Source organism: Carcharodon carcharias, chromosome 22 (assembly GCF_017639515.1).
Source record: "Carcharodon carcharias isolate sCarCar2 chromosome 22, sCarCar2.pri, whole genome shotgun sequence".
Taxonomy (NCBI): domain Eukaryota; kingdom Metazoa; phylum Chordata; class Chondrichthyes; order Lamniformes; family Lamnidae; genus Carcharodon; species Carcharodon carcharias.
In genome coordinates this window covers 41,778,450-41,799,986 of record NC_054488.1, presented here as the reverse complement: position 1 = coordinate 41,799,986, position 21,537 = coordinate 41,778,450, and the positions used below count along the sequence as shown (strand labels likewise).

The 21,537-nt window shown below is 40.9% G+C and overlaps 1 protein-coding gene across 1 annotated transcript in view; it reads left to right on the top strand.

Annotated features, from left to right (window-relative positions):
* Positions 1-21,537, top strand: part of LOC121293629 (protein sidekick-2-like) — a 941,309-nt gene that overhangs the window by 673,348 nt on the left and 246,424 nt on the right. The window contains exons 17-22 of the mRNA XM_041216767.1: positions 791-972; positions 3,060-3,175; positions 10,332-10,527; positions 14,446-14,544; positions 15,851-16,042; positions 17,250-17,371. Of these exons, the coding sequence (XP_041072701.1) occupies positions 791-972; positions 3,060-3,175; positions 10,332-10,527; positions 14,446-14,544; positions 15,851-16,042; positions 17,250-17,371 (907 nt within the window). The remainder of the gene's footprint in view (positions 1-790; positions 973-3,059; positions 3,176-10,331; positions 10,528-14,445; positions 14,545-15,850; positions 16,043-17,249; positions 17,372-21,537) is intronic.

The window sequence follows — 21,537 nt, the reverse complement described above, 5'->3', positions numbered from 1 at the left end:
TTGATGTTCAACATAAGCTTGCTGAGTTTTCTTTTGTACTTTGTATTGTTTATAAATTGCAATTTGCTGTGTTTATATTTAACATCTTGAGAGAGGGGAGAGGGGGGGATTCCCACACCATGTGGTGAGCCCTCCAGCTAAATTGTGACAGCCTGGCTACAGGCCTGGGGGGGGGGTGGGGGGTTGCAGGGACCGCCCCTGTTTGGGAACCCTGTACCCAATGGAAGATTCCCCCACCTGCCCCACCATGGCCCTTGCCAGAGCCAGTCAGACAGGCCCTGATGAAGCCAACTCGACTTACCATGCAGTCTGGTCTCCTCCTCGTAGGAGATGGATTGCAGACCCTGCAGTGGCCACCAGTTCTGACGGCGCTGCTTGGACTAGACAACTGCTGGCCATCTGATTAGTCAGCAGCTCTGGGAGGCAGAACATTCTCCCTCATAGGAGTAGAAGCCATGACCTCAGGCAATTAACAGCCGTTAATTTGATTGTGGTTTCCCAGCCCTGCAGAGGTGGGTTCACCCCTGACTTTTCAGCTGAGGATTTGGGCCACCGCCTCCACAAAAAATTTCAGCCCAAGAGTCAGCAGGATTTGGTCAATACAAAAACTCCTTTCAGATGTTTAAATTTGAAAACATTAAGCTATCCAAAATATCTCACAACTATAATTAGACAGCATTTTTCTGAAGTATATTTTCTTATTAGCAGCACACTTTGTGCATACTTTGGTGTGCATACTACTCAAAAGTGTCTGAAAAAAGTGTTAAATCAGCTGCTTCTCTCTTTTCAGGTATTGCTTGGCAGGTTTACCTGTAGAGCACCAGTATAAGAACATCACTAATTCTGATGTTAATAATTTCTTGCTTGAGGACCTCATCATCTGGACCAATTATGAGATTGCTGTTGCATCCTATAATGGGGCTGGTCTGGGAATCTACAGCCCAACTGTCACGGAATGGACCCTACAAGGGGGTGGGTATTGAGCACTCACGGGAAGGCAAGTGAAACAAGGCTAAAGTATCACAAGCTACTGTTGCCTCACCAAAATTACTATTACCAATTTAGAAAGTGAAGTCCCTAATGGGGATTGTATAAAAATAATTATTCTGTAAATGTAGCAGATGGTTTGTTGTTAAATTTAGCAATTCAGGAAATTCAACAACTTCTTTGTAACCTGCACATTATTGGATAAATTTACAGACAGTAGAGAGGGTACAAAACCCCTAATGTACATTTAAAGTTTAATTTGATTTAAGTTAGTTAACCAGAACTACTTCTACTCCTTAAATACTGTTGGGTCGCAACAATGTACTCTGTAGTGAGGCTCAGTTAGTAGTACTCCTGCTTCTGAGTTACAACATTATGGGTTCAAGTCCCTCCTAAGGACTTGAGCGCAAAAAAAGCTGTCACGCATCAATCTAGTGATTGTAATTTCAGATGAGATTTAAACCAAGGCTTGTCTGCCCTCTCAGGTGGATATGAAAGATTCTGTGACATTAAATTGAAGAAGAGCAGGGAGTTACCCTGGTGTCCTGGCTAATATTTATCCCTCAGTTAACGTCGTAATTGATCATTATCATATTGCTGTTTGTGGGAGCATGCTGTGCGCAAATTGGCTGCCACATTTCCTACATTACAACAGTGGGTACACTTGAAAAGTATTTATTGGTGATTTTGGGATGACCTGTGATCATGAAAGGTGCTATATAACTACAAGTCTTTCTTTAGTTACTTTTGCATCGATTTATGGGCTCTGCTTGTGCTATTCATTCCTAAAATGTGCTTGTGCACCTGGCAACACCTAATGCAAATGCCTGATTTGCTAAGATCGGCTGCTGGGAAGACTTGCATTTCACTGGGTTCTTTCCACGTTCCAGCCCTAATGAATCTGGGGCTTTGCATTGGGGTTCCCGACAGGTGTATGAGACTTGCACATTGAGAACCAGCAGCAAAAATGTCCCTCTAAAATCAATAGAGAAGACAGCTAAAACATTAATTATTACCGAAACCCTTAATTCAACATTACATTCAAGAGAGCTTCTTTAATGTGGTCTATCCATCAGGCTGCTTTCACAAATCCCCTGGTGCCCAGAAAAGAGCAATGTTGGTGCTGGCCAAGAACCGGCTGGCTACTCCACCTGCTTGGCTGCATAATTGCACGAGTAGGCGGAACCATACTGGGAAAAAAGACATTGCACACCCATGTAAGACCCTTTATTTCAGTCCTTTGCAGTCAACTTAAACAGATAGAAGAAGCCATTAGGAGTTCCAAACCAAAACTTCAAAGTAAGTGTGGCGTAGAAACATGGCATCTGTAGCATGCTGACCATAGCAGGGAGCAGAATATTGCCCTTGGTGGGCGTGCCCCACCGGCTCAGCGGCGGGCGGACAGCCGACCCCCACCGCCGAAACGGGGCCCGCCGCCATTTTGAGTGGGCAGGCCAATTAAGGCCCGCCCAACAGCCTTCCCGACAGGGCGCTTCCTGCTCCCTGAGACTAAGTGCTATCTCACGGAGATTAGTGACAGTGCACAAAAGTTTAAAAAAAATAATATTTTTATTTTTTGAACATGTCCCCCTCATGTGACAATGTCACACGAGATGGGACATGTTAATAAAAACGACATAAACTTTATTACACTTTTTAAAAACAGACATGAAACCTCATCCCGCCAGTGGATGAGGTTTCATGTATTATCAGGAGCCTGCTGGGGTTCCTGGCCTGCCCACCAGCCTTAATGATCTTAATTAGCCTTTCAATGGCCTTAATTGGCGATTGACAGGTCAGCGGGCAGACAGCTGATTTCGCTGTCCACGCACCTTCCTAAAAATTTAAAGGGACCGGGATGACGTTGGGGGTTCCTCCCAACATCATTCCGTGTAATTTCCCCGTTGGCAAGTGGGCCCCGCCTCCAAATCGCCGACGGGAAAATTCAGAAATGACTGTAAAACTATTTATTATCCTATGTGTATGAATGCTTTGTCTCAAAGCACCATTTATTCTCCAATTTTTCTCTCGTTACTTGTGGAACCAGTTTGAGTTTTTGTTGTTTTTCCCAGTTCCTACAGTGCCTCCAGGAAATGTGCATGCTGAAGCCATTAATTCCACTACCATTCGATTCACATGGACACCACCCAGCCCTCAGTTTATTAATGGAATTAATCAAGGTTACAAGGTAATACCCATAATTTCAACATGCTTCCAAAAATCAACATTGTTGGTTAGGCTTTGTTCAGTGTCAGATTATGCAAAGTGCTGCCAAACCCCTAGGAATTAATGGCCAACATTGCCTGTTGGCTGCAGAAAGATTGTCGAGAACAGCAATTTAACAATCTCCATCACTAGCTACATCAGTGCTGGCATCAGCATTTAGATTTGTGGCCAAATTTCCCTTCTGTCCCTGTCAAAAAGAATCTCTGTAGGTGGTTGTCTTCGTCCAAAGGCAGAATCGGCACCGCTGTTATATTGCAATGGTGCTCTCATAGTTAAGGTTACTGCCAACAACGCTGTAATGTGAAGGGGCTGTTAACGAATAACTCTGAAAGGCTTCCCATCCTGTGCCCATCATGTTCCATCAGATAGAACTTCAGGGCAAATAAAAACAGAAAATGCTGGAACAACTCAGCAGGTCTGACAGCATCTGTGGAGAGAGTCTGTGTTAGTCTGTATGAAGGGTCATACAGACTCGAAACGTTACCTCGGTTTCTCTCTCCAGATGCTGTCAGACCTGCTGAGTTGTTCCAGCATTTTCTGTTTTTATTTCAGATTCCTGGCATCAGCAGTACTTTGCTTTTATCTTAGAACTTCAGAGCAGATCGGAAACTGGGAGAGAAATCCCTGAAATAAATCCATTAAACCAAGACACCGTCACGGAACCTCTAAACACTTGTATGCTTTATGTTGGCTGACAAAGTGGCATAACTTTAAAAGTGGAGTCAGGCCATTCAGGAGAAAAGTTAGGAAATATTCTTCAAAGTGTGAAACTCTCACCACAAAAATCAGTAGATGCAAATTAAATTAACTTTAAATCTGAGGTTGATAGATTTTTGCGAGTTAAGGGTATTAGTAAACATGAAGCCAAGACCGGTAGATAAAGTTAGGACACAGATCAGCCATGATCTCATAGATTGGCAGAACAAGCTCGAGGGGCTGAATAGCCTATTCCTGTTCCAATGTAACCAGCCATTATGAGGCAGGCAACAAGTCTAACTCCTAACCAACCTGTGCATAAACAAATTCCAATAAAACAGCTTTGTCCTGATGCGTTGCTTGGGAGCAGACATTTGTTCATTTTATACCTCTAAAGTAACTAAAAAGGAAACTTATGTTCTCCATAACCCAGGCCTGCACATTTATTCTACATTCGGATCTACATTCTTAACACCTTTTCAGTCAGGAAATATGCATCCTTATACAGATATGGTAGAAATGTTTAATCTGCTATGAAATCTGTTTTAGCAAGTGAAATTCAGATTGCACAGATAAGCAAGACTTTTGGTATTGACTTGCTCCTTGACCACCTGTTAAATTTTTTATTGGCTGAAGTTTTAAATTGTTAGCAACTCCTAATTTGTTACATTAATGCAGCTTTTTTCTTGGCAGAGAGCAAGATAATATTACATTGTACAATTACATGCGTGAAAATAGTGTCCTGTCTAATTAGCAAAGTTAACTTTAAGAATAAAAGCCGGATCTGAAAGCTTGTCTAAAAGGGGCAAGTTAAACAGTGCTTCCTCATCCGTCTTACAATACTATCAGTTGCTAATTCTAAAGAAATGTTCATTTATATAGTGAGAAAAATTGTAATGATCCAAGTTATCTTCTGTTTGTCAAATGTTTCTACTGAGTTTAGTTGTTCAGTTGTTGACCTATGCTATCTCTACTCTAGCTCCTTGCCTGGGAACGTAATGAGGCAGAAACACTAGCTGCTGTGACAGTGACTGCTGAGCCAATGGTTTTTGTCATTATTTTGTAATATTCTACCCCTCTCCTGACTCTTGTTTGAATTCACTTAACCCCTCTTGTGAATTGGTGTTGCTGTCCTACCATACAGATGGTATTTTTTTTTCCCTATGGGCAAACATATGAAATTGGAGGAAAACCTACTTAAGTGAAAATGCTCAGCACGTTTTTCATTTGCTCAGTTGTCAGCCCAGCTACAAAATCAGTCTGCATGGTCTGTCTAATTGTTTTGAAAAGGGTTTCTGCTAACATGAGGTTAGAATATGAGTCCATAATGTGTTTGCTGAGAACCCTTTTAAAAATGTCATAAGACTTGAGTTTTGAAACTGGTCAGAAATCTAGCTATGAAATTTACAGCAAATTTCTATTGTTTGTAGATACAAATGAACCAGTTTGTGACATTTCAAAATTCCTTTGCAACACAATGCAGCCCTTTTAATATTTGTTATACTGTGCCAAGTACTGACACAAATCTAAACAACAATTAATTAGGAGTCAATGACCTTTAGGCTGCTGTAGCAATCCTGCACTAAAATTAAAATGATAATATTTTTAAGTTATTTTATTTATTCCAAGCGTTGCCAACTTAAAAGCTGTTTGGCTACTTTGTTCCAACTCTTCAGATACATACATGGTTGAAAAATTATATTTTCATGTAATTCCTGCTTACTTTTTCTATTATAAATCCCTTTATCCTTATTTACAATGATAATTACCTGGGTAGGAGTTTCAAGTTTTTGTTGAACCCTCTCCCAATGAAGGAGCTGCATTTCCATTGTAATTGTTCATGTTATAGTGGGTCTGAATTACCTCTGTAACCATTGTCCAAATATTGACCAGCCTCTAACCCCTTGAGCTTTCTTGTGACCTTAGTGTCAAGGTCCTTCTTTAAATGAGGAGCAAATACCCTGCTGTTAGCCCTTTGCCAATGCCATATGTGCACACCTCTGTTGTCCACTTGGTTTATTTCCTCCTGCAGCAAACCTGAGATTGGGAATTCCTTGTGAGGAGAAGCCCTATCATCACAACAATTCTGCGGCACAGTGTATTAATGACTCAATTGAAAACATCACCAAAACTCCTAGGGAAACAGTTTGTAGTTGTATTAACCAAACAAGTTGTTAGAACTGGAAGTCTTTCATTGCAACAAACTCAGTTCAGTAAGTTGAGAAAAGCCATTTTAATGTGAACCATTTGAGAACCAAACCAAACAAATCCTCAGGTAATGAAGCACTCTGTGTCCACCTGCAGAAAAGCCTGGACAAATTCAGGCTTGGGCTGATAAGAGACAAGTAACAGTTATGCGATACAAGTGCCAGGGAATGACCATCTCTAACAAGAGAGAATCTAACCATCTTCCCTTGGCATTCAACAACATTCTATCACTGAATTCCCCCACCATCAACATTCTGGAGGTTACCAGAGACTTAACTGTACCAGCCACTTACAAAAACAAGGTCAGATGCTGAGAATTCTGCAGCAAGTAATTCATCTCCAAACACCACAACTCATTGCCCCCAACCAGAAAAAAACATGCCCATCATCTACAAGTGATGGAATACCCTCCACTTGCCTGGATGAGTGCAGCTCCAACAATATTCAAGAAGCTCAACACCATCAAGGAAAAATTGACCTGCTTGATTAGCACCCCATCCACCATTGTAAGCATGCACTCCCTCCACTATCAGCACTCCATGGCAGCAAAGTGTACATCTACAATGCACTGCAGAAAATGCCAAGCCTCCTTTGACAGCACCTTCCAAACCCATGACCTTTACCGCCTAGAGGGACAAGCACAGAAGACGCATGGAAACATCACCAACTGCAAGTTCTCTTCCAAGTCATACACCATCCTGACTTGGAAATATATTGCCACTCCTTCACTTTTTCTGGGTCAAAAAGCCAGAATTCCCTCCCTAACAGCATCTACACGGATGCAGCTTTTCAAGAAGGTGGCGGTAGGGATGTGCAATAAATGCTGGCCTTGCCAGCCATGTCTACATCCTATTGAATGAATAAATTAAAACACATTAATATTTTATCATATAGATCAAATGAGTTGATCATAATCTTGCAACAATCATAGGGACGCGATGGCATACTTGTATTGTTGCTGGACTAGAGTCCCGGGGTTTGGAAATTGGGATTTGAATCCTGCCATGTCAGATGGTAGAATTTGAATTCAATAAAAATCTGGAATTAAAAGTCTAATGATGACCATGAAACCATCGTCGATTGTTGTAAAAATCCATCTGGTTGACTATTGTCCTCTAGGGAAGGAGGTCTGCCGTCCTTACTTGGCCTGGCCTGCATGTGACTGCAGACCCACAGCAATGTGGTTGACACTTAAATGCGCTCTGAAAGAAGGCAACTAGGGATGGGTAATAAAATTCTGGCCTGGCCAGCGACGCCCACATCTCATGAATGAATAGAAAAAGAACTATATTCTTAGACTCTAATTCCAACACATTTTGAATTCTTCAGCATCTAAAACATTTTTTCAGCAGTCAGCATTACATGAGCAACATTAACATTTTTAAATACAAAATATTTTCTCTAAATGTATGATTCTGTAGAAGTTGAAGGGACATTGGTTCATTCTCCTCAGCGGGTAGATGCACCTCATTTTTTGTTATTGAATCTGGCAGGCCAGCCAATCTCAAATTTGCACATTGAAGAACCTCAGTCTCCCTGGGCTCAAAGGAAGTGCTTGATTCTGATAGTGCATCCCTGAAATAGAAAGAATTCCATTCCTTGATGAGTTTAAAAAAGGGACAGGAGGAAGTCATTCAATCTTTCTCCTCTTTGAGAGTAGCTTTTCCTCCATCTAGGATTAACGTGTGATGCATGTTCCTGGTGGGTGCTGCATAACTGCATGTCAATCCACAATGATACCTCCCTACTATTCACAATTTCCCCAACAAAGATGTCTGCATCTTTGGGTTTTACCTGCAACAAATTAACAATAAAGTCTGAGTGAAGAATCTACAATTTCTGTTTCTTCTTAATTCTGGGATTGACCTGTGCTGCAAACTCAATTAGATTCCATACCTCAATATAAATTCTGGAATAAGCAGAACAACTATCCTTCCTAAAATCATTCTGAAAAGTCAAGGATGCAGAAATGTCTCACTGCACTAAAACCTGAACTTAACTCACAAAAACATTAAACTGCATTAATGAAGCAACCACAGTATTGTGAATACTTGCCAACTACCAGTTCTATAGAAAAGTCTCTATTTCATGGTCGCCAGACTCGACCTTGCAGTACAGCAAGTGGCTGCAAGTGTTCTTCAACCAAGACATTTTGCAGATTTGGTGAGCCACTATATAACATTCATCAATATATGCTGCCATTTGTTCAGTTTGTCTTGGTTTAATCCTAGAGATTCAACATCAGATTCAACTGAGTAAAGCTACTACGTACTTTTCTTCAGAATAATCAATGGCAAAATGTGATTCAATAGAGGTTTTCTATTTGAGTTGTGGTTAAATTAATTGGAAAAAGTATCTTCTCTGGTTGGAGAATCAGTGACAAAGTGGGGAGACAGGTTAGGAGAAACTCCAGTACAGTAGTTGGAGCATGAAATCTTTTGCTGCAGGAAGTGGCTGAGGTAGAAATAATTGCCTCTTTTAAGAAAAAAAGTATTTGAAGAAAAGAATATGAGAAGAGAGCAGAACAAAGAGAGTAGTTTTGGATTGCTTTAGTAGAGAGCCACACAGACACAATGGCCCGGAAAACCTCCTCCTGTGCTGCATACTTCTCTGAAGATCAGGATCATGTTGAGATTTGGATTGTGGACAACCACAACAAGTGTTTCCTAATGTCAGCAGAAGTAATGAGGTAAAACTGTAAAATATATTTGGAATGTCTCGGCAATCAGTGTAAAATGTATCCCCAATGAATTTCAGTAAAATGGGACATTTGGTAGTCTGGGTGAGTCACACTTGATTCCAGTTGCAGAGCTTAGAACTCAATTAATTCCTTGTACAACAAAATAATCCAAGGCTAATCTACACTCTCCTCATTCATCTTGTCTAATGCAATTTTGATGCAGATGGTGAGAAATCTCATTAGCTCTTTCCCCACAGTTGGCAAGTATGTCTGACGGAGATCTTCCAAAAGCATTAACTTTTTGAATGCGTGTTTCCTTTGACTCCTGTAAGTTAATTGTTTTCCACCACAATTAGCTGCTGCTAAGCATTCTGGCATATTCAGGTAACAACAAAATTACAAATTTTTGGAAGCCACAGAATCTCACATTGCTGAAACTGTACAAGGATTTTAACTTTTCCACTGTTCCTGTTGTTCAAAAGTTGGTATTGAATAGTGGATTCTTTATAGTGAGATTTTGGACTCTCTACCAGTCAGAAGGCCACATGTAATGAGACACTCCATCACTGATGAGAGACAGATAGATAAATTAGTTCTTTGGCCACTCTAGATCCATCCCACGGTAACACAACTGCTCTTAGGAACAACCCAGTGAAAACACCCTGCTCTGCCAGCAATGATGGCGAAGTCAACGACCCAAAGTGTTCCATTGCCCTGGCCAAACAATTAATGTCATAGTCATATAACTTTAATATAGGCTGTACAGGAATATACTGGGCACCAAATTTACTGACTGAGGCACTCAGGCAGCCAGTCCCATAATTTGATTTCACTATGGATGCTGAAATACACCACCTTATTCACATTTAATTGAAAAGTGTTAACCAAGAGTTATTGAACAGTTTTTGCAAAGAGCACAAGCTTTCAGTACTGGAACCTGTTCACCCGGGTGAGACCAGGAAAGCTTTATAGCTATGGCTATAGGAATCTTAAGTCAAAGTGGAATTACGTTACCAGATCACAACAATCACATTTTATAAAATGTTTCCCAGCCCTAATTAATCTCGAGAACCCAAGACCAAATGGGCTTCCTCAATTTCTTGACCAATATTGTTCCCAGAGCAAACAGTTATGCCAAGAGATCTGAATGTGTCTTTGCTCTTCTTCCCACTTTACAATCAAAGTGTACTGTACTTTCATAAGGATAAATATAAGTACACTTGTTGAGAATTTGACAATGAAAAGGTGTTGTACTATCCCTTAAAGAGACAAAAATAACTTTTCCATTAAAATGGTCATTATGATCATAATAACTGAAGAGATAAATGCATTCAGTAAGTTTCACACAGATGTAACTTCTGCTCTGACTGGTAAAGAACTGAAATTAACTGGACTTCCCTCAAAGTTAATGTGGTATAAGAGAACATAGAATAGCAGGAAATTAACATGTGGCTGCTGAAAAGATTAATTTGTAGCAGTGTTTTATTAAACTTTCCCCCTTCCCCAACTCCCAATAATATTATTATCATTTCAGCTGTTAGCTTGGGAGCCTGGTCAGATTGAAGACTTTACTATGGTGACAGTCCGGCCAAATTTCCAGGATATGGTTCATGTTGGTTACATCAGAGGCTTGAAGAAGTTTACAGAATATTACACATCAGTGCTGTGTTTCACTACACCAGGCGATGGTCCCAAGAGTCTAGCTCATCTTCTGCGTACACACGAAGATTGTAAGTATTTTCTCAGTACCATGAGCCCTTCCAAATGTCTTTAATACAACATCCATCATGTTGTTCATGAACAAAATTAATAGATTTATAATTCACAATTGAAGTTCTATATTCTGGTATTCAGACAGTGAGAACCCTCTTGATTTGTAAAATGTGCAAAATATATTAAATGCAGCAAGTAATTTAAATAATTGCAAGCAGTAAACTGCTATTTAGGCCTTTTTGCCCCAGTGATATGTTTGCCCTACAGATATAACATTTAATTACGTAGATAGACTCTCATCTCCTGTATCAACTCAATGTCACTATTACCATAGTTTCCAATATTTACAACACTAAAGGCTGTAATGTGGTTTAAAAATGCATTTGAGCCATCTTAGTAAGTTCCACTCTCTAGCAAGTCACACAGTTATTGTTTTCAGAAATTGGGAATGGATTTTTCACTCAGACCAGCAGCAAGTTTGCTCTTAGCCAGGATCACAAGAGCAACCCTGTTAAAACTTTCTGTCTGATTTAACCTCCCTCTGATCCCACTTTCTTGCAAGGAGATCCTAGGCTTCTGCTCTATGCCTTTTAGTATTGTGTAGATAATATTGGGAATTCAGTGAGGAATTGAATCTGCACCGACACAGTTCCATGGCCTTACACACTGTTGCTGCAACACGAAGCACCATCATTTTCCCTAATCTGCTTTAATTGAAATGTTCCAGCATATAAATCTGACAGCTTTCTTGTTCCTGATCACTACAAAGGATCACCAATGGAAATATTGTGCCCGTATGGGCAGAATTAGTTTTAGCTGTAATATCACTTGCAATTGAATAGTTTGCCAACAATTACATATGAAGAATTAGTACTTGGATGAGTAGCTAGCGGGGAACTAAATGGGCTGAAAGCAACTAAATCCCCAGTTCAAATAGCAATTTTCTCAGAACGCTGATGTTTGTAAGACATTGACATTGACTGTGAGAGTCATTGGATACCAGAAAAGTAGCAGTAGGTTGGAAGTGGGTTAATGTGATGCCAATATTCAAAAAGGTGACAAAATAGACAAAGGTAACTTAGGTAAGAATTTTTAGCCCAGAGGGTGGGCGCGCGCCCAATCTGACTGAGCGTGAAATGACACACGTTGATGTTGGCCAAGCATGCCAACATCAATGCATAGTTGCACGATAGTTCGGTCAGCGGGCGCACCCCAGAACCAGCAGCGCACCCGCTGACAAACAAAAGGCCTATTAAGGCCATTAAGTTACCAATTGTCCTTAATATTTCACTGCCCGTTGAATCTAATGGTTGAGGGGCAGGCAAAAAGGCCAAGTGGCCTTTCCATTTTTTTGAAAACCTCATCCAAGGTTCTTCCTTGCGCATGGGCGAAGTTTGCATTAGGTCTGCTTGCCCTCCTCCTCTTGCCTGCACAGGCAGCACTGAGCGCTGCCGCTCACGCATCACGCTGGGTGGGCCTTAATTGGCCCGCCATCATGAAATCACGGTGCACTGTCGATCACGGGCAGCGGTTGGCTTCCCGACCACCTCTGCCTGCCCCTGCCAACCCCGCACGCCAAGGGCAAAATTCTGCTCTTAGTCTTCCTTCAGTTCCATGTAAATTATGGAATCACTTATTAAGAATAAATTTGCAGATTTTCTCAACAACAGCAATCTAATAAATGGCAATAAGCCCTGCTTTAAGTGGGGAAAATTTTGCCTGACTAACCGCCTTGATTTCTTTGAAAAAATTGAGACTCAAATCAAACCCTATAGCATTATTTACTTCAATTTCTAAAACGAATTTGATAAAGCCGCACATGAAAGGTTATTAATTACCAATTAAGCTAAAAGCTTTGGGGATTTAGAGCAAAATTAGCTATAGATAAGAAACTAGCTTGAAGACAAAGATTACAGAGTTGTTATCAGAATGGGTGTGGTGGTGGTGGGGGGGGTGGTAAGTACTGAAGATAGTGCCCCAGAGCTCAATGTTAGGGCCAATATTTTTTCTAATTTGTGTCAGTGACTTTGATTCTAAACTCCCATGCAAATTAATAAAGCTAAACTTGGAGGGACAGTGGAATTTAAGGAAGTCGCCCAGAAACTACAGGTTGAGTTTAATAAATATCTGAGTGGCCAAACAATAGTAAATCAAATTTAATACAGGTACGGTTGCTAACTATGATTAAATGCATTCCTGGAGGTTTCATCACATGACTTGTCCCCACCCTCCAGCCATTAGTCTGCCAACACATTCATCCATGTGATGCACTGCCTTCCTATGGCAATTAGGAAAGCAAAAGACTCATTACCCAATTGGATGACGCTTGACTGCCACCAATCAGAATCCCACAGGGGTCTGTTCTGGGGCTTCAACTTCTTACGATTTACATCAATGGCTTAGATGAGGTGAGTGAAGACATGGTAGCTAAATTTGCAGATGACACAAAGATAGGTAGGAAAGTATGTTGTGAAGAGGACATGAGGAGGTTGCAGATGGATATAGGTAAGTTGAGTGACTGGGCAAAGATCTGGCAAAAGGAATTTAATGTGAGAAAATGTGAAGTTGTTCACTTTGGCAGGAAGAACAAAAAAGCAGATTATTACTTAAATGGAGAACGGCTGCATAATTCTGAGGTGCAGAGGGATCTAGGTGTTCTAGTGCATGAGTCACAAAATGTTAGTATGTTGGTACAGCAAGTAATTAAGAAAGCTAATGGAATGCTATCCTTCATTATGAGAGGGATTGAAAATAAAAGTAAAGATGTTATGCTTAATTGATGAGACCGCAGCTTGAATACTGTGTACAGCTTTGGTCTCCTTATTTAAGGAAGGATGTAAATGCATTGGAGGCGGTTCAAAGGAGTTTACTAGATTGATACCTGGAATGAGTGGGTTGTCTTATGAGGTAAGGTTTGACAGACTGGGCTTGTTTCCACTGGAGTTTAGAAGATATAGGTGATTTGATTGAAGTATACAAGAACCTGAACTGCCTTGACAAGGTGGACATCGAAAGGATGTTTTCCCTTGTGGGTGAGTCCAGAACTAGGGGGCACTGTTTTAAAATTAGGGGTCACCCTTTTAGGACAGAGAAGACGAGAAATTTTTTCTCTGAGGGTTGTGCGACTTTGGAACTCTCTGCCTCAGAAGGTGGTGGAGATGAGGTCATTGAATAATTTTAAGGCAGAGGTAGGTAGATTCTCGTTAGACAAGGGAATCAAAGGTTATCAGGCTTAGATGGGAATGTGGAAATCGAAACACAAGATCATCAGCCATGATCTTATTGAATGGCAGAGCAGGCTCGAGGGGCCGAATGGTTTACTCCTGTTCCTATTTTTAATGTTTTTTTCCTCCAGTTTTCAATATTTTTATATCTGGTAAAGAAAATGCTCAAAGAAAATGGAAAGCTAAACAATCTTTTTTAATGTCCCAATGATTTTTCTCCAGGATTGCACAGAGCAGTCCTTGAGATTGATCTTCAATTCCTGGAGACTCCAGTCCAATCCTGGGGAGTTGACAACCCTGAGTACATAAAGAAGCAAAACATTGCACAAAGAAAGCAGAAATGAGCCGCATCCATATTTCATGAGTGCTGTTGAAATAGCTAAGGATAAAGTTGAAAGAGGTTTGATAGCGTCCGCAGAGTCAACATCTCCAGCCAATAAGAAGCAGCAATCAATAAAGATCAGACAAAGCAAAAGTTCAACAGGACAAAAACAGTAGAATGTTGAACTACATAGTCAAAACAGTAGAATATAATAGAGGAAATTGTGATCAAACTGTATAGTGCTCCACTGTCATTGTGCCTTTGTTTTTACTGTGCTCCCCCTGCCCAATGTGATCTCCACATTTCAGGGTCCAAACAGAAAGAAACAGTTACATTGTGGTGATTCTTGGATCAGTTGCCCTAACATAATCACATTATTCTTTCTTCAGACCCTGGCCCAATTGGACATCTCAGCTTCACAGAGATCCTGGACACTTCTCTGAAAGTCAGCTGGAGAGAGCCACATGAAAAAAATGGGATTCTCACAGGTCAGACTTTATAAAGATTGCTAGTATTGTGCCTTTTTATTTCACAATTCATTTCTCCAGTCTAAGTGGACATTTTTGCCCTGCTTTCTGCTCTACGGGCACATCACAGAAGAGAGAGGAGCAGGGCTTTTGGAGTGTTTCTTTGCTACGTTGGAAGGCAAAGTGGATTAAGCAATACAGAATGAAAGAAGAGAACAACAAGAATGTGTAATGTTTATTGATTTTAGAGGAGATTAACTGGTGGATTTGTTTAGATACAAGTCAGGCCAGTGAATTTACTGCAGTACTGATAATGGGATAGGCATTTCAGTCACCACAGTTTTCAGATTATGTACAGTTTGCCATTGTATATAATTTTTCCAAACATATTTTATAATCATGAAATAATTTGCACTTTCTAACCAGTAGGTTTCCGTTACTAAGTGAAATAAACCAAGAAAATGCAATAGTTCCCCAGACTTGGTCATTGACCCCGCTGTGTTCATAGAAACAAGGACCAGGGTTTCCCAGTCAGCGAGTGGGGGGGCCGGGCCTGCTGGCCAACGCATAAAATGACGCGGGATGACATGGGGCGGAACTCCCAACGTCACCCCGACTCATTTCAATTTTCAGGTTGGCGGAGGCTTAAACGAATCAGCTGTGTGCCCGCTGATCTGTCAATGGCCTATTGAGGCCATTGAGAAAGCAATTAATGTTATTAGTGGACCTGCCCGTCCAACCTTAAGGTTGATGGGCAGGCTGGGAGCCCTGGCAACATTGGAAAAAGCACGAAACCTTATCCACTGGTGGGATGAGGTTTCACGTATGTTTATACATTTTTAATAAAAGCGATACTGAAAGTGATGGACATGTCCCAACTCATGTGACAGTATCACATGAGGGGACATGTCAGGGAAACATTTTTTTTCTGTTTTCAATATTTTTTAATATGTAGCCAATCTCCCTGAGGCAGCACTCAGACAGCTCAGAGAATCCCCTCCCCCACCTGCACAGGGAGTGCATAGCACTTCCTTGCAGACGTCATGCTGGGTGGGCCTTAATTGGCCCGCCCATGTAAAATGGCGGTCCACCCCCCAAACGGGGGCGCCAGTCGGAGGCGCACCTCCACGAATCCGCTCTTGAACTTCCCCCCCAACGGGGGAAAATTCTGCCTAGAATATGTTTTCAATGCAACAGTTATTCTAGTTTGCAATCTTAATTGAAATTCTAATCCTCAAAACATTTGAATGAATCCCTTTCTTTTACAGTCAGGCACAAAAGATTATTAGCAAATAACTCAAATATCTGCACTGTTGCTTCTATCTAGGTTACCGCATTTCCTGGGAAGAGTACAATCGCACTAATACACGTGTGACACACTACTTGCCTAATGTGACGCTAGACTACCGTGTTACTGGACTGACTGCTCTCACCACATATACCATTGAAGTAGCAGCCATGACCTCTAAGGGACAAGGACAGACCTCATCATCCACCATTTCCTCAGGGGTTCCTCCAGGTATGAAAAATATCTACATTGGTTATCTCAATATAATTGCATGAGGAGATAATGATGTTTAGCATCTCCATTATTCTAAGATGCAGATTAATTAATTTAAAACTGTACAATCCCATAAGTTTTAGTTTCTAAAATTATCATTTGACTTTAGAATGTACTTAATTAACCAAAAGTGCCCTTTTATACAAATAGAAGCTTAATTTCTACAGTACTATATTGCATTTTTTCTAAACTGTAGTGCCCTTTTCCCTTGTGATACCATCAAGTGTTCATAAAAATGAAATCTTGAATATATGATGACAAAGTTGTTCACTCATCAGTTCACTAAAAAGAAACTCAATTAAATTTCAATTTAATAGCCCAAAACCCAATTGTTATTTTTATGAATGCAGTTGTCAAAAATTGCTTCCAGCCCCAAAATAATAAAGATGTACTATTAGATGATATTGCCCCACCTGTGCTTTCATTTAAAGCTGTGCATGGCCAGAACGGGGGCAGTTTCTCAAGTCAGCTTATGGCAGGAATGGTAATAGTGAAGTAAACAAAGATGAAATAAAGTGTTGAACAGTCGAGGTTGACAATTCTAATAAATACCGTTCTACATTTTGTTAAATGTGGAATTTACAAATAGAGAAACGTTCAGAAATCCGTAGTTTTTGTTTTAAACTAAGATTTTGGAAAGTTGTTTATTTTCTCTTGATGTACAGTATATATCATTGTCCTTCATGGGGCTATTTTTAGAAAATGCTGGTTGGCTGTTTTGTGTGGTTATCAGAGCAGTAGAGTGTGTCAAGCACATAATGGAATACCACTGTCCTTCTATTACCAGCCAGCACCTTTATATTAATATTCATCACGTGGTCAGATATGAATGGAAGTTCTGTCAACTCAACCCATACATTTGAACTTCTACCAGGAACTATTAAGAAACCAGAAATTCAACAACCTTTAGTTGGTTACCTCCAAATCAGAAAGCAGCTTTGAGAGTCACTGTCTGGGAAACTGAACTTACCAACTTAGGGGAAATGCTGCCAGCTTGGTATGCTTCAGGAAAGTGGGTGGAATATACAATTGCTACCAAGGTTGTTCAATCTATCCTTGTATAAGATAGACATTCTAAGCTGTGTATTTTGCTGTGTATATTTTCGTTTTTATAAGTTTTAAAACACTGTATATGTTTTCATATCATCTGTGCTCCTTTCAACAGAATTGCCTGGTTCCCCCACAAATATAGCCATTTCGAACATTGGTCCTCGCACAGTGACTCTTCAGTTTAGACCTGGCTATGATGGCAAAACCTCCATTTCTCAATGGCAGGTGGAAGCTCAGGTAGAGTGGACACAAACATTTACAGTTCTCAATAATTCACCAGTGTTGCGAAAATCTACTTCATAATTCATGTGCTTTAGAAGATAATATTTAGTTATAGAAATTAAAGTTTTAACTAGAAAATAGTGGCATCTAGTTGAGGAACTGGTTAAATAAAACACTAATGTAAATGCAACTCAAACAAACCTGAGTTTATTACACTTGAAAGGTAGCATGTTATTTTCTTACATGTTCAGAGTGATAGTAAAAATAGCTTGAACAACAAATAATCTATCTCTAAGCTTGTAATAGAACCAGGAAATATAGAGAGAGAGCAATTACATAAATTATTTCTTTGGCTTGCAGAATCAAAAAGTTGTATTGAAGATTCAAAAATTGTTTGAATTTCTTCCAAAATTGTTTGCAATCATCGCAAAAAATGCCACGTTACCATAGAGATAGTGATTCAGGGTGGAGCCTTAGAAAGTCCTTTTGTTTAATTTATCTGCATGGGCAGAATTTTGCCGTCGGCGAGCCACTTGCTGACGCGTAAAATGACGTGGGATGTCGTCAGGCAGAACCCCCGACGTCATCCCACCCCATTTGAATTTTCAGGAAGGCGGGGGCACAGCAAAATCAGCTGTAGGTCCACCGACCTGTCAATAGCCAATTGAAGTCATTGACAGGATCATTTAAACAATTAAAGGACCTGCCCGTCCAACCTTAAGGTTGGGGCAGGCCAGGAGCCCCGACGGCAAATGGAGAAAACATGAAACCTCATCCAGCAGCGGGATGAGGCTGCACTTAGCCTCAGGGGGATGTGCGCTCTTTCGTGCATAGCATAGAACTTCCCGCCAGATGACACGCTGGGCGGGCCTTAATTGGCCTGCCCATGTAAAATGGCGGTGCGGCCCACTTCGCTGGTGGGGATCGTCTCCCCACCCACCGGAGATTGGGTCGGGTCCGCCCGCCCGACAGGCAGAAAATTCTGCCCCATGTGTTTGATAACAGAGGCAGGCGGTTCAGTTTGGGTTTTGTGAGGGAAAAGCAGCTGGAAAGTTTCATCGAGCTTGCAGCTAATGGAATAAATCTACAGTGGTCTCCACTGATCCTTATGGCAGAAAGGAGTCAACTTGAATCGGTAGCTTAGAAAGATCTATACAGAAGCTGTGAGAGCAGACTGGAAAAATGCCAATGTATGTATGAATGTCCAAAGCCAGGACAAGGAGCTGAAGAATCCACAGTCATGAGATCTTTAAAGAAAATTGAAGGATCGTTTAGCCAAAAACTAATGGATGGATCCCATGAAATTTGTATCCCAAGGAATAGCTGGACAAGGAGAATTAAAAGTAAATTCTGGAAGGCTGTGGCATACCTTTGGGTTGGTTCCAGGAAAAGTGAATGAATCTTACAAGACTTTGTAAGATAAGGAAACACTTGAAGGGAATTAAAAAGTAAAGCTGAGTTCATAACATAGTTGTAAACTATAATGCTAACTTAATAGTGCTTATTTTGTTTAATTCCTTTTGATTTACAATAAAGTTTGTCTCTGTTGAAAAGTGTAAAGTCTTCTGGTACAGTTCTGGCGGTTAAATTATGGGTGTTCAGATTTGATCTTTAAGCATTAACAGTCCCTAACAGGACTGTAACTCTAGAAACGCCCAGGAAAAATATTTTCCCATTTAATTAGATCCATAATAGGTCACCACTCACACATTCCTGTCTTTCAGTTTGAGTAACAATAGGAAAAGTTGTACATTTTTCCCAACTGGATAAAATTTGGTTTTGAGCTTGAGCAAGAGAAATAAGGGTTCAAGGTACTTCTGACTTTGGAAACGCAAAGGACAAAATTTTTCATATGGTGGGTGAGCTCGGCAGGAGCAGGTGGGGTCATTCGTGGAGCTGATCATCGCTAGCGATAGGTCCCGTGCCGCCATTTTTTGTGGGCGGGCCAATTAAGGCCCGCCCAGCGTAAAACATGTATCTTGGCGCTCAGCGCTACCTGTGCGGGCGAGGGGAGGAGGGAGAGTTAGGGCAGCGCCCTATCACACACATGGGCGTGGAAGAACACTTCAGTCTCCCTGAGGCACGGAGCTGCTTCAGGGAGATTGAATCGATATTAAAATAATTAAATAAAGGATTTTAAAAGTTATTTAAACATGTCCCTTCATGTGATTGTGTCACATGAGATGGGACATGTTTTTATTTTAATGAAATTTTAAAAATTTATGTCGTAAAAGCTTTTGGAAACTTCATCCCGCTTGTGGATGAGGTTTCCTAAAAAATGCGAAGGCTGCTTGACCTTTTTGCTTGCCAGCCAACATTAAGGTTGGACGGGGCAGCATTACTAATGACATGAATTACTTTCTTAATGGCCTTAATAGGCCGTTAACATATCAGTGGGCGTGCAGCTGACTCCGGCGCGTGCCCAGCAAACAAAATATCGTGGGATTGCGCAACGGGGTCGGGACGCATGCCTGACATCATCACACGTCATTTTGCACATTGGTGTGTCGAGCCTGCCCCCGCACGTAGACTGAAAAATTCTGCCCAAAATTAAACTGACATTTTTAACCCTACGTATTGTTTGAGGTTCACTGTTCACAAAATTATTCTGGGGCCATTTAAATAACCGGGGTGGAAGTGGGGGGGCAGACATGGTGAAAACTAGAATGTAAGGAAGTTAGAGGCTGCTTTGAATGTTTTGTGTCTTGAAATTAGATGCATAAATGAATTTTATTATCTCCCTCCTGCAAATTTCTTTAAAGATCTCATGACTGTGGACTCTTCAGCTCCTTGACCTGGCTTTGGACATTCATACATACGTAGGCATTTTTCCAGTCTGCTCCCACAGCTTCTGTATAGATCTTTCCAAGCTATCAATTCAAGTCGGTCCTTTCTGCCATAAGGCTCAGTGGAGACCACTGTGGATTGATTCCATTAGCTGCAAGCTGGATGAAACTTTCCTGCTGTTTTTCCCTCACAAAACCTAATAGGAGGAAAGATCTTGTAACAGTCTCTATCACAAGGGACAAAGTATTTGACAAACTAATGGGACTAAAGGCAGACCAGTCGCCAGGACCTGCTGCCTGCATCCAAGAATTTTAAAGGAAGTGGCCGCAGAGATAGTGAAGACATTGGTCGAAATATTCCAGAACTCACTGGATTCTGGGAGGGTCCCAGCAGATTGGAAAACCACTAATGTGACGCCCCTGTTCAAGAAGGGAGGGAGACAAAAAGCAGGAAACTATAGGCCAGCCAGCCTAACACCTGTCATTCGGAAAATGCTAGAGTCCATTATTAAGGAAGAAAAAGCAGGGCATTTAGAAAAGCTTAACGCAATCAAACTGAGTCAACATGGTTTTGTGAAAGGGAAATCATGTTTGACAAATTTGCTAGAGTTTTTTGAGGATATAACAAGCAGAGTTGACAAAGAGGAACTGGTAGATATGGTGTATTTGGATTTCCAGAAGGCATTCGATAAGGTGCCACATAAAAGGTTATTGCACAAGATAGGAACTCATTGGTATTGGGGGTGATATATTAGCATGGATTGAGGATTGGTTAACACGCAGAAGTTAGGGAGTTGGGATTAATGGGTCTTTTTCAATTTGGAAAGATGTAACTAGTGGAGTGCCACAAGGATCAGTCCTAGGCCCTCAATTATTTACTATCTATATTAATGACTTGGAGGAGGGGTCAGAGTGTAATGTATCCAAATTTACTGACAATATAAAAATAGGTGGGAGGGCATGTTGTGATGAGGACATAAGGAATCCGCAAGGAGATATAGATAGGTTGAGTGAGTGGGCAAAAACTTGGCAGATGGAGTTTAAAGTAGGAAAGTGTGAGGTCATGCACTTTGGTAGGAAGAATCAAAAGGCAGACTATTATTTAAATGGAGGGAGACTCCAAAAAAGTGCAGCACAGAGGGAACAGGGTGTTCTTGTGCATGAATCACAAAAAGTAAGCATGCAGGTGCAGTAAGTAATTAAGAAGGCAAATGGAATTTTAGCCTGTGTTGCCAGGGGGTTGGAGTTTAAAAATAGAGAAGTCTTGTTACAACTGTACAGGGTATTGGTGAGGCCGCACCTGGAGTACTGTGTACAGTTTTGGTTCCCGTATTTAAGAAAGGATATACTGGCATTGGTGGCAGTTCAAAAGAGATTCACTAGGCTGATTCCTGG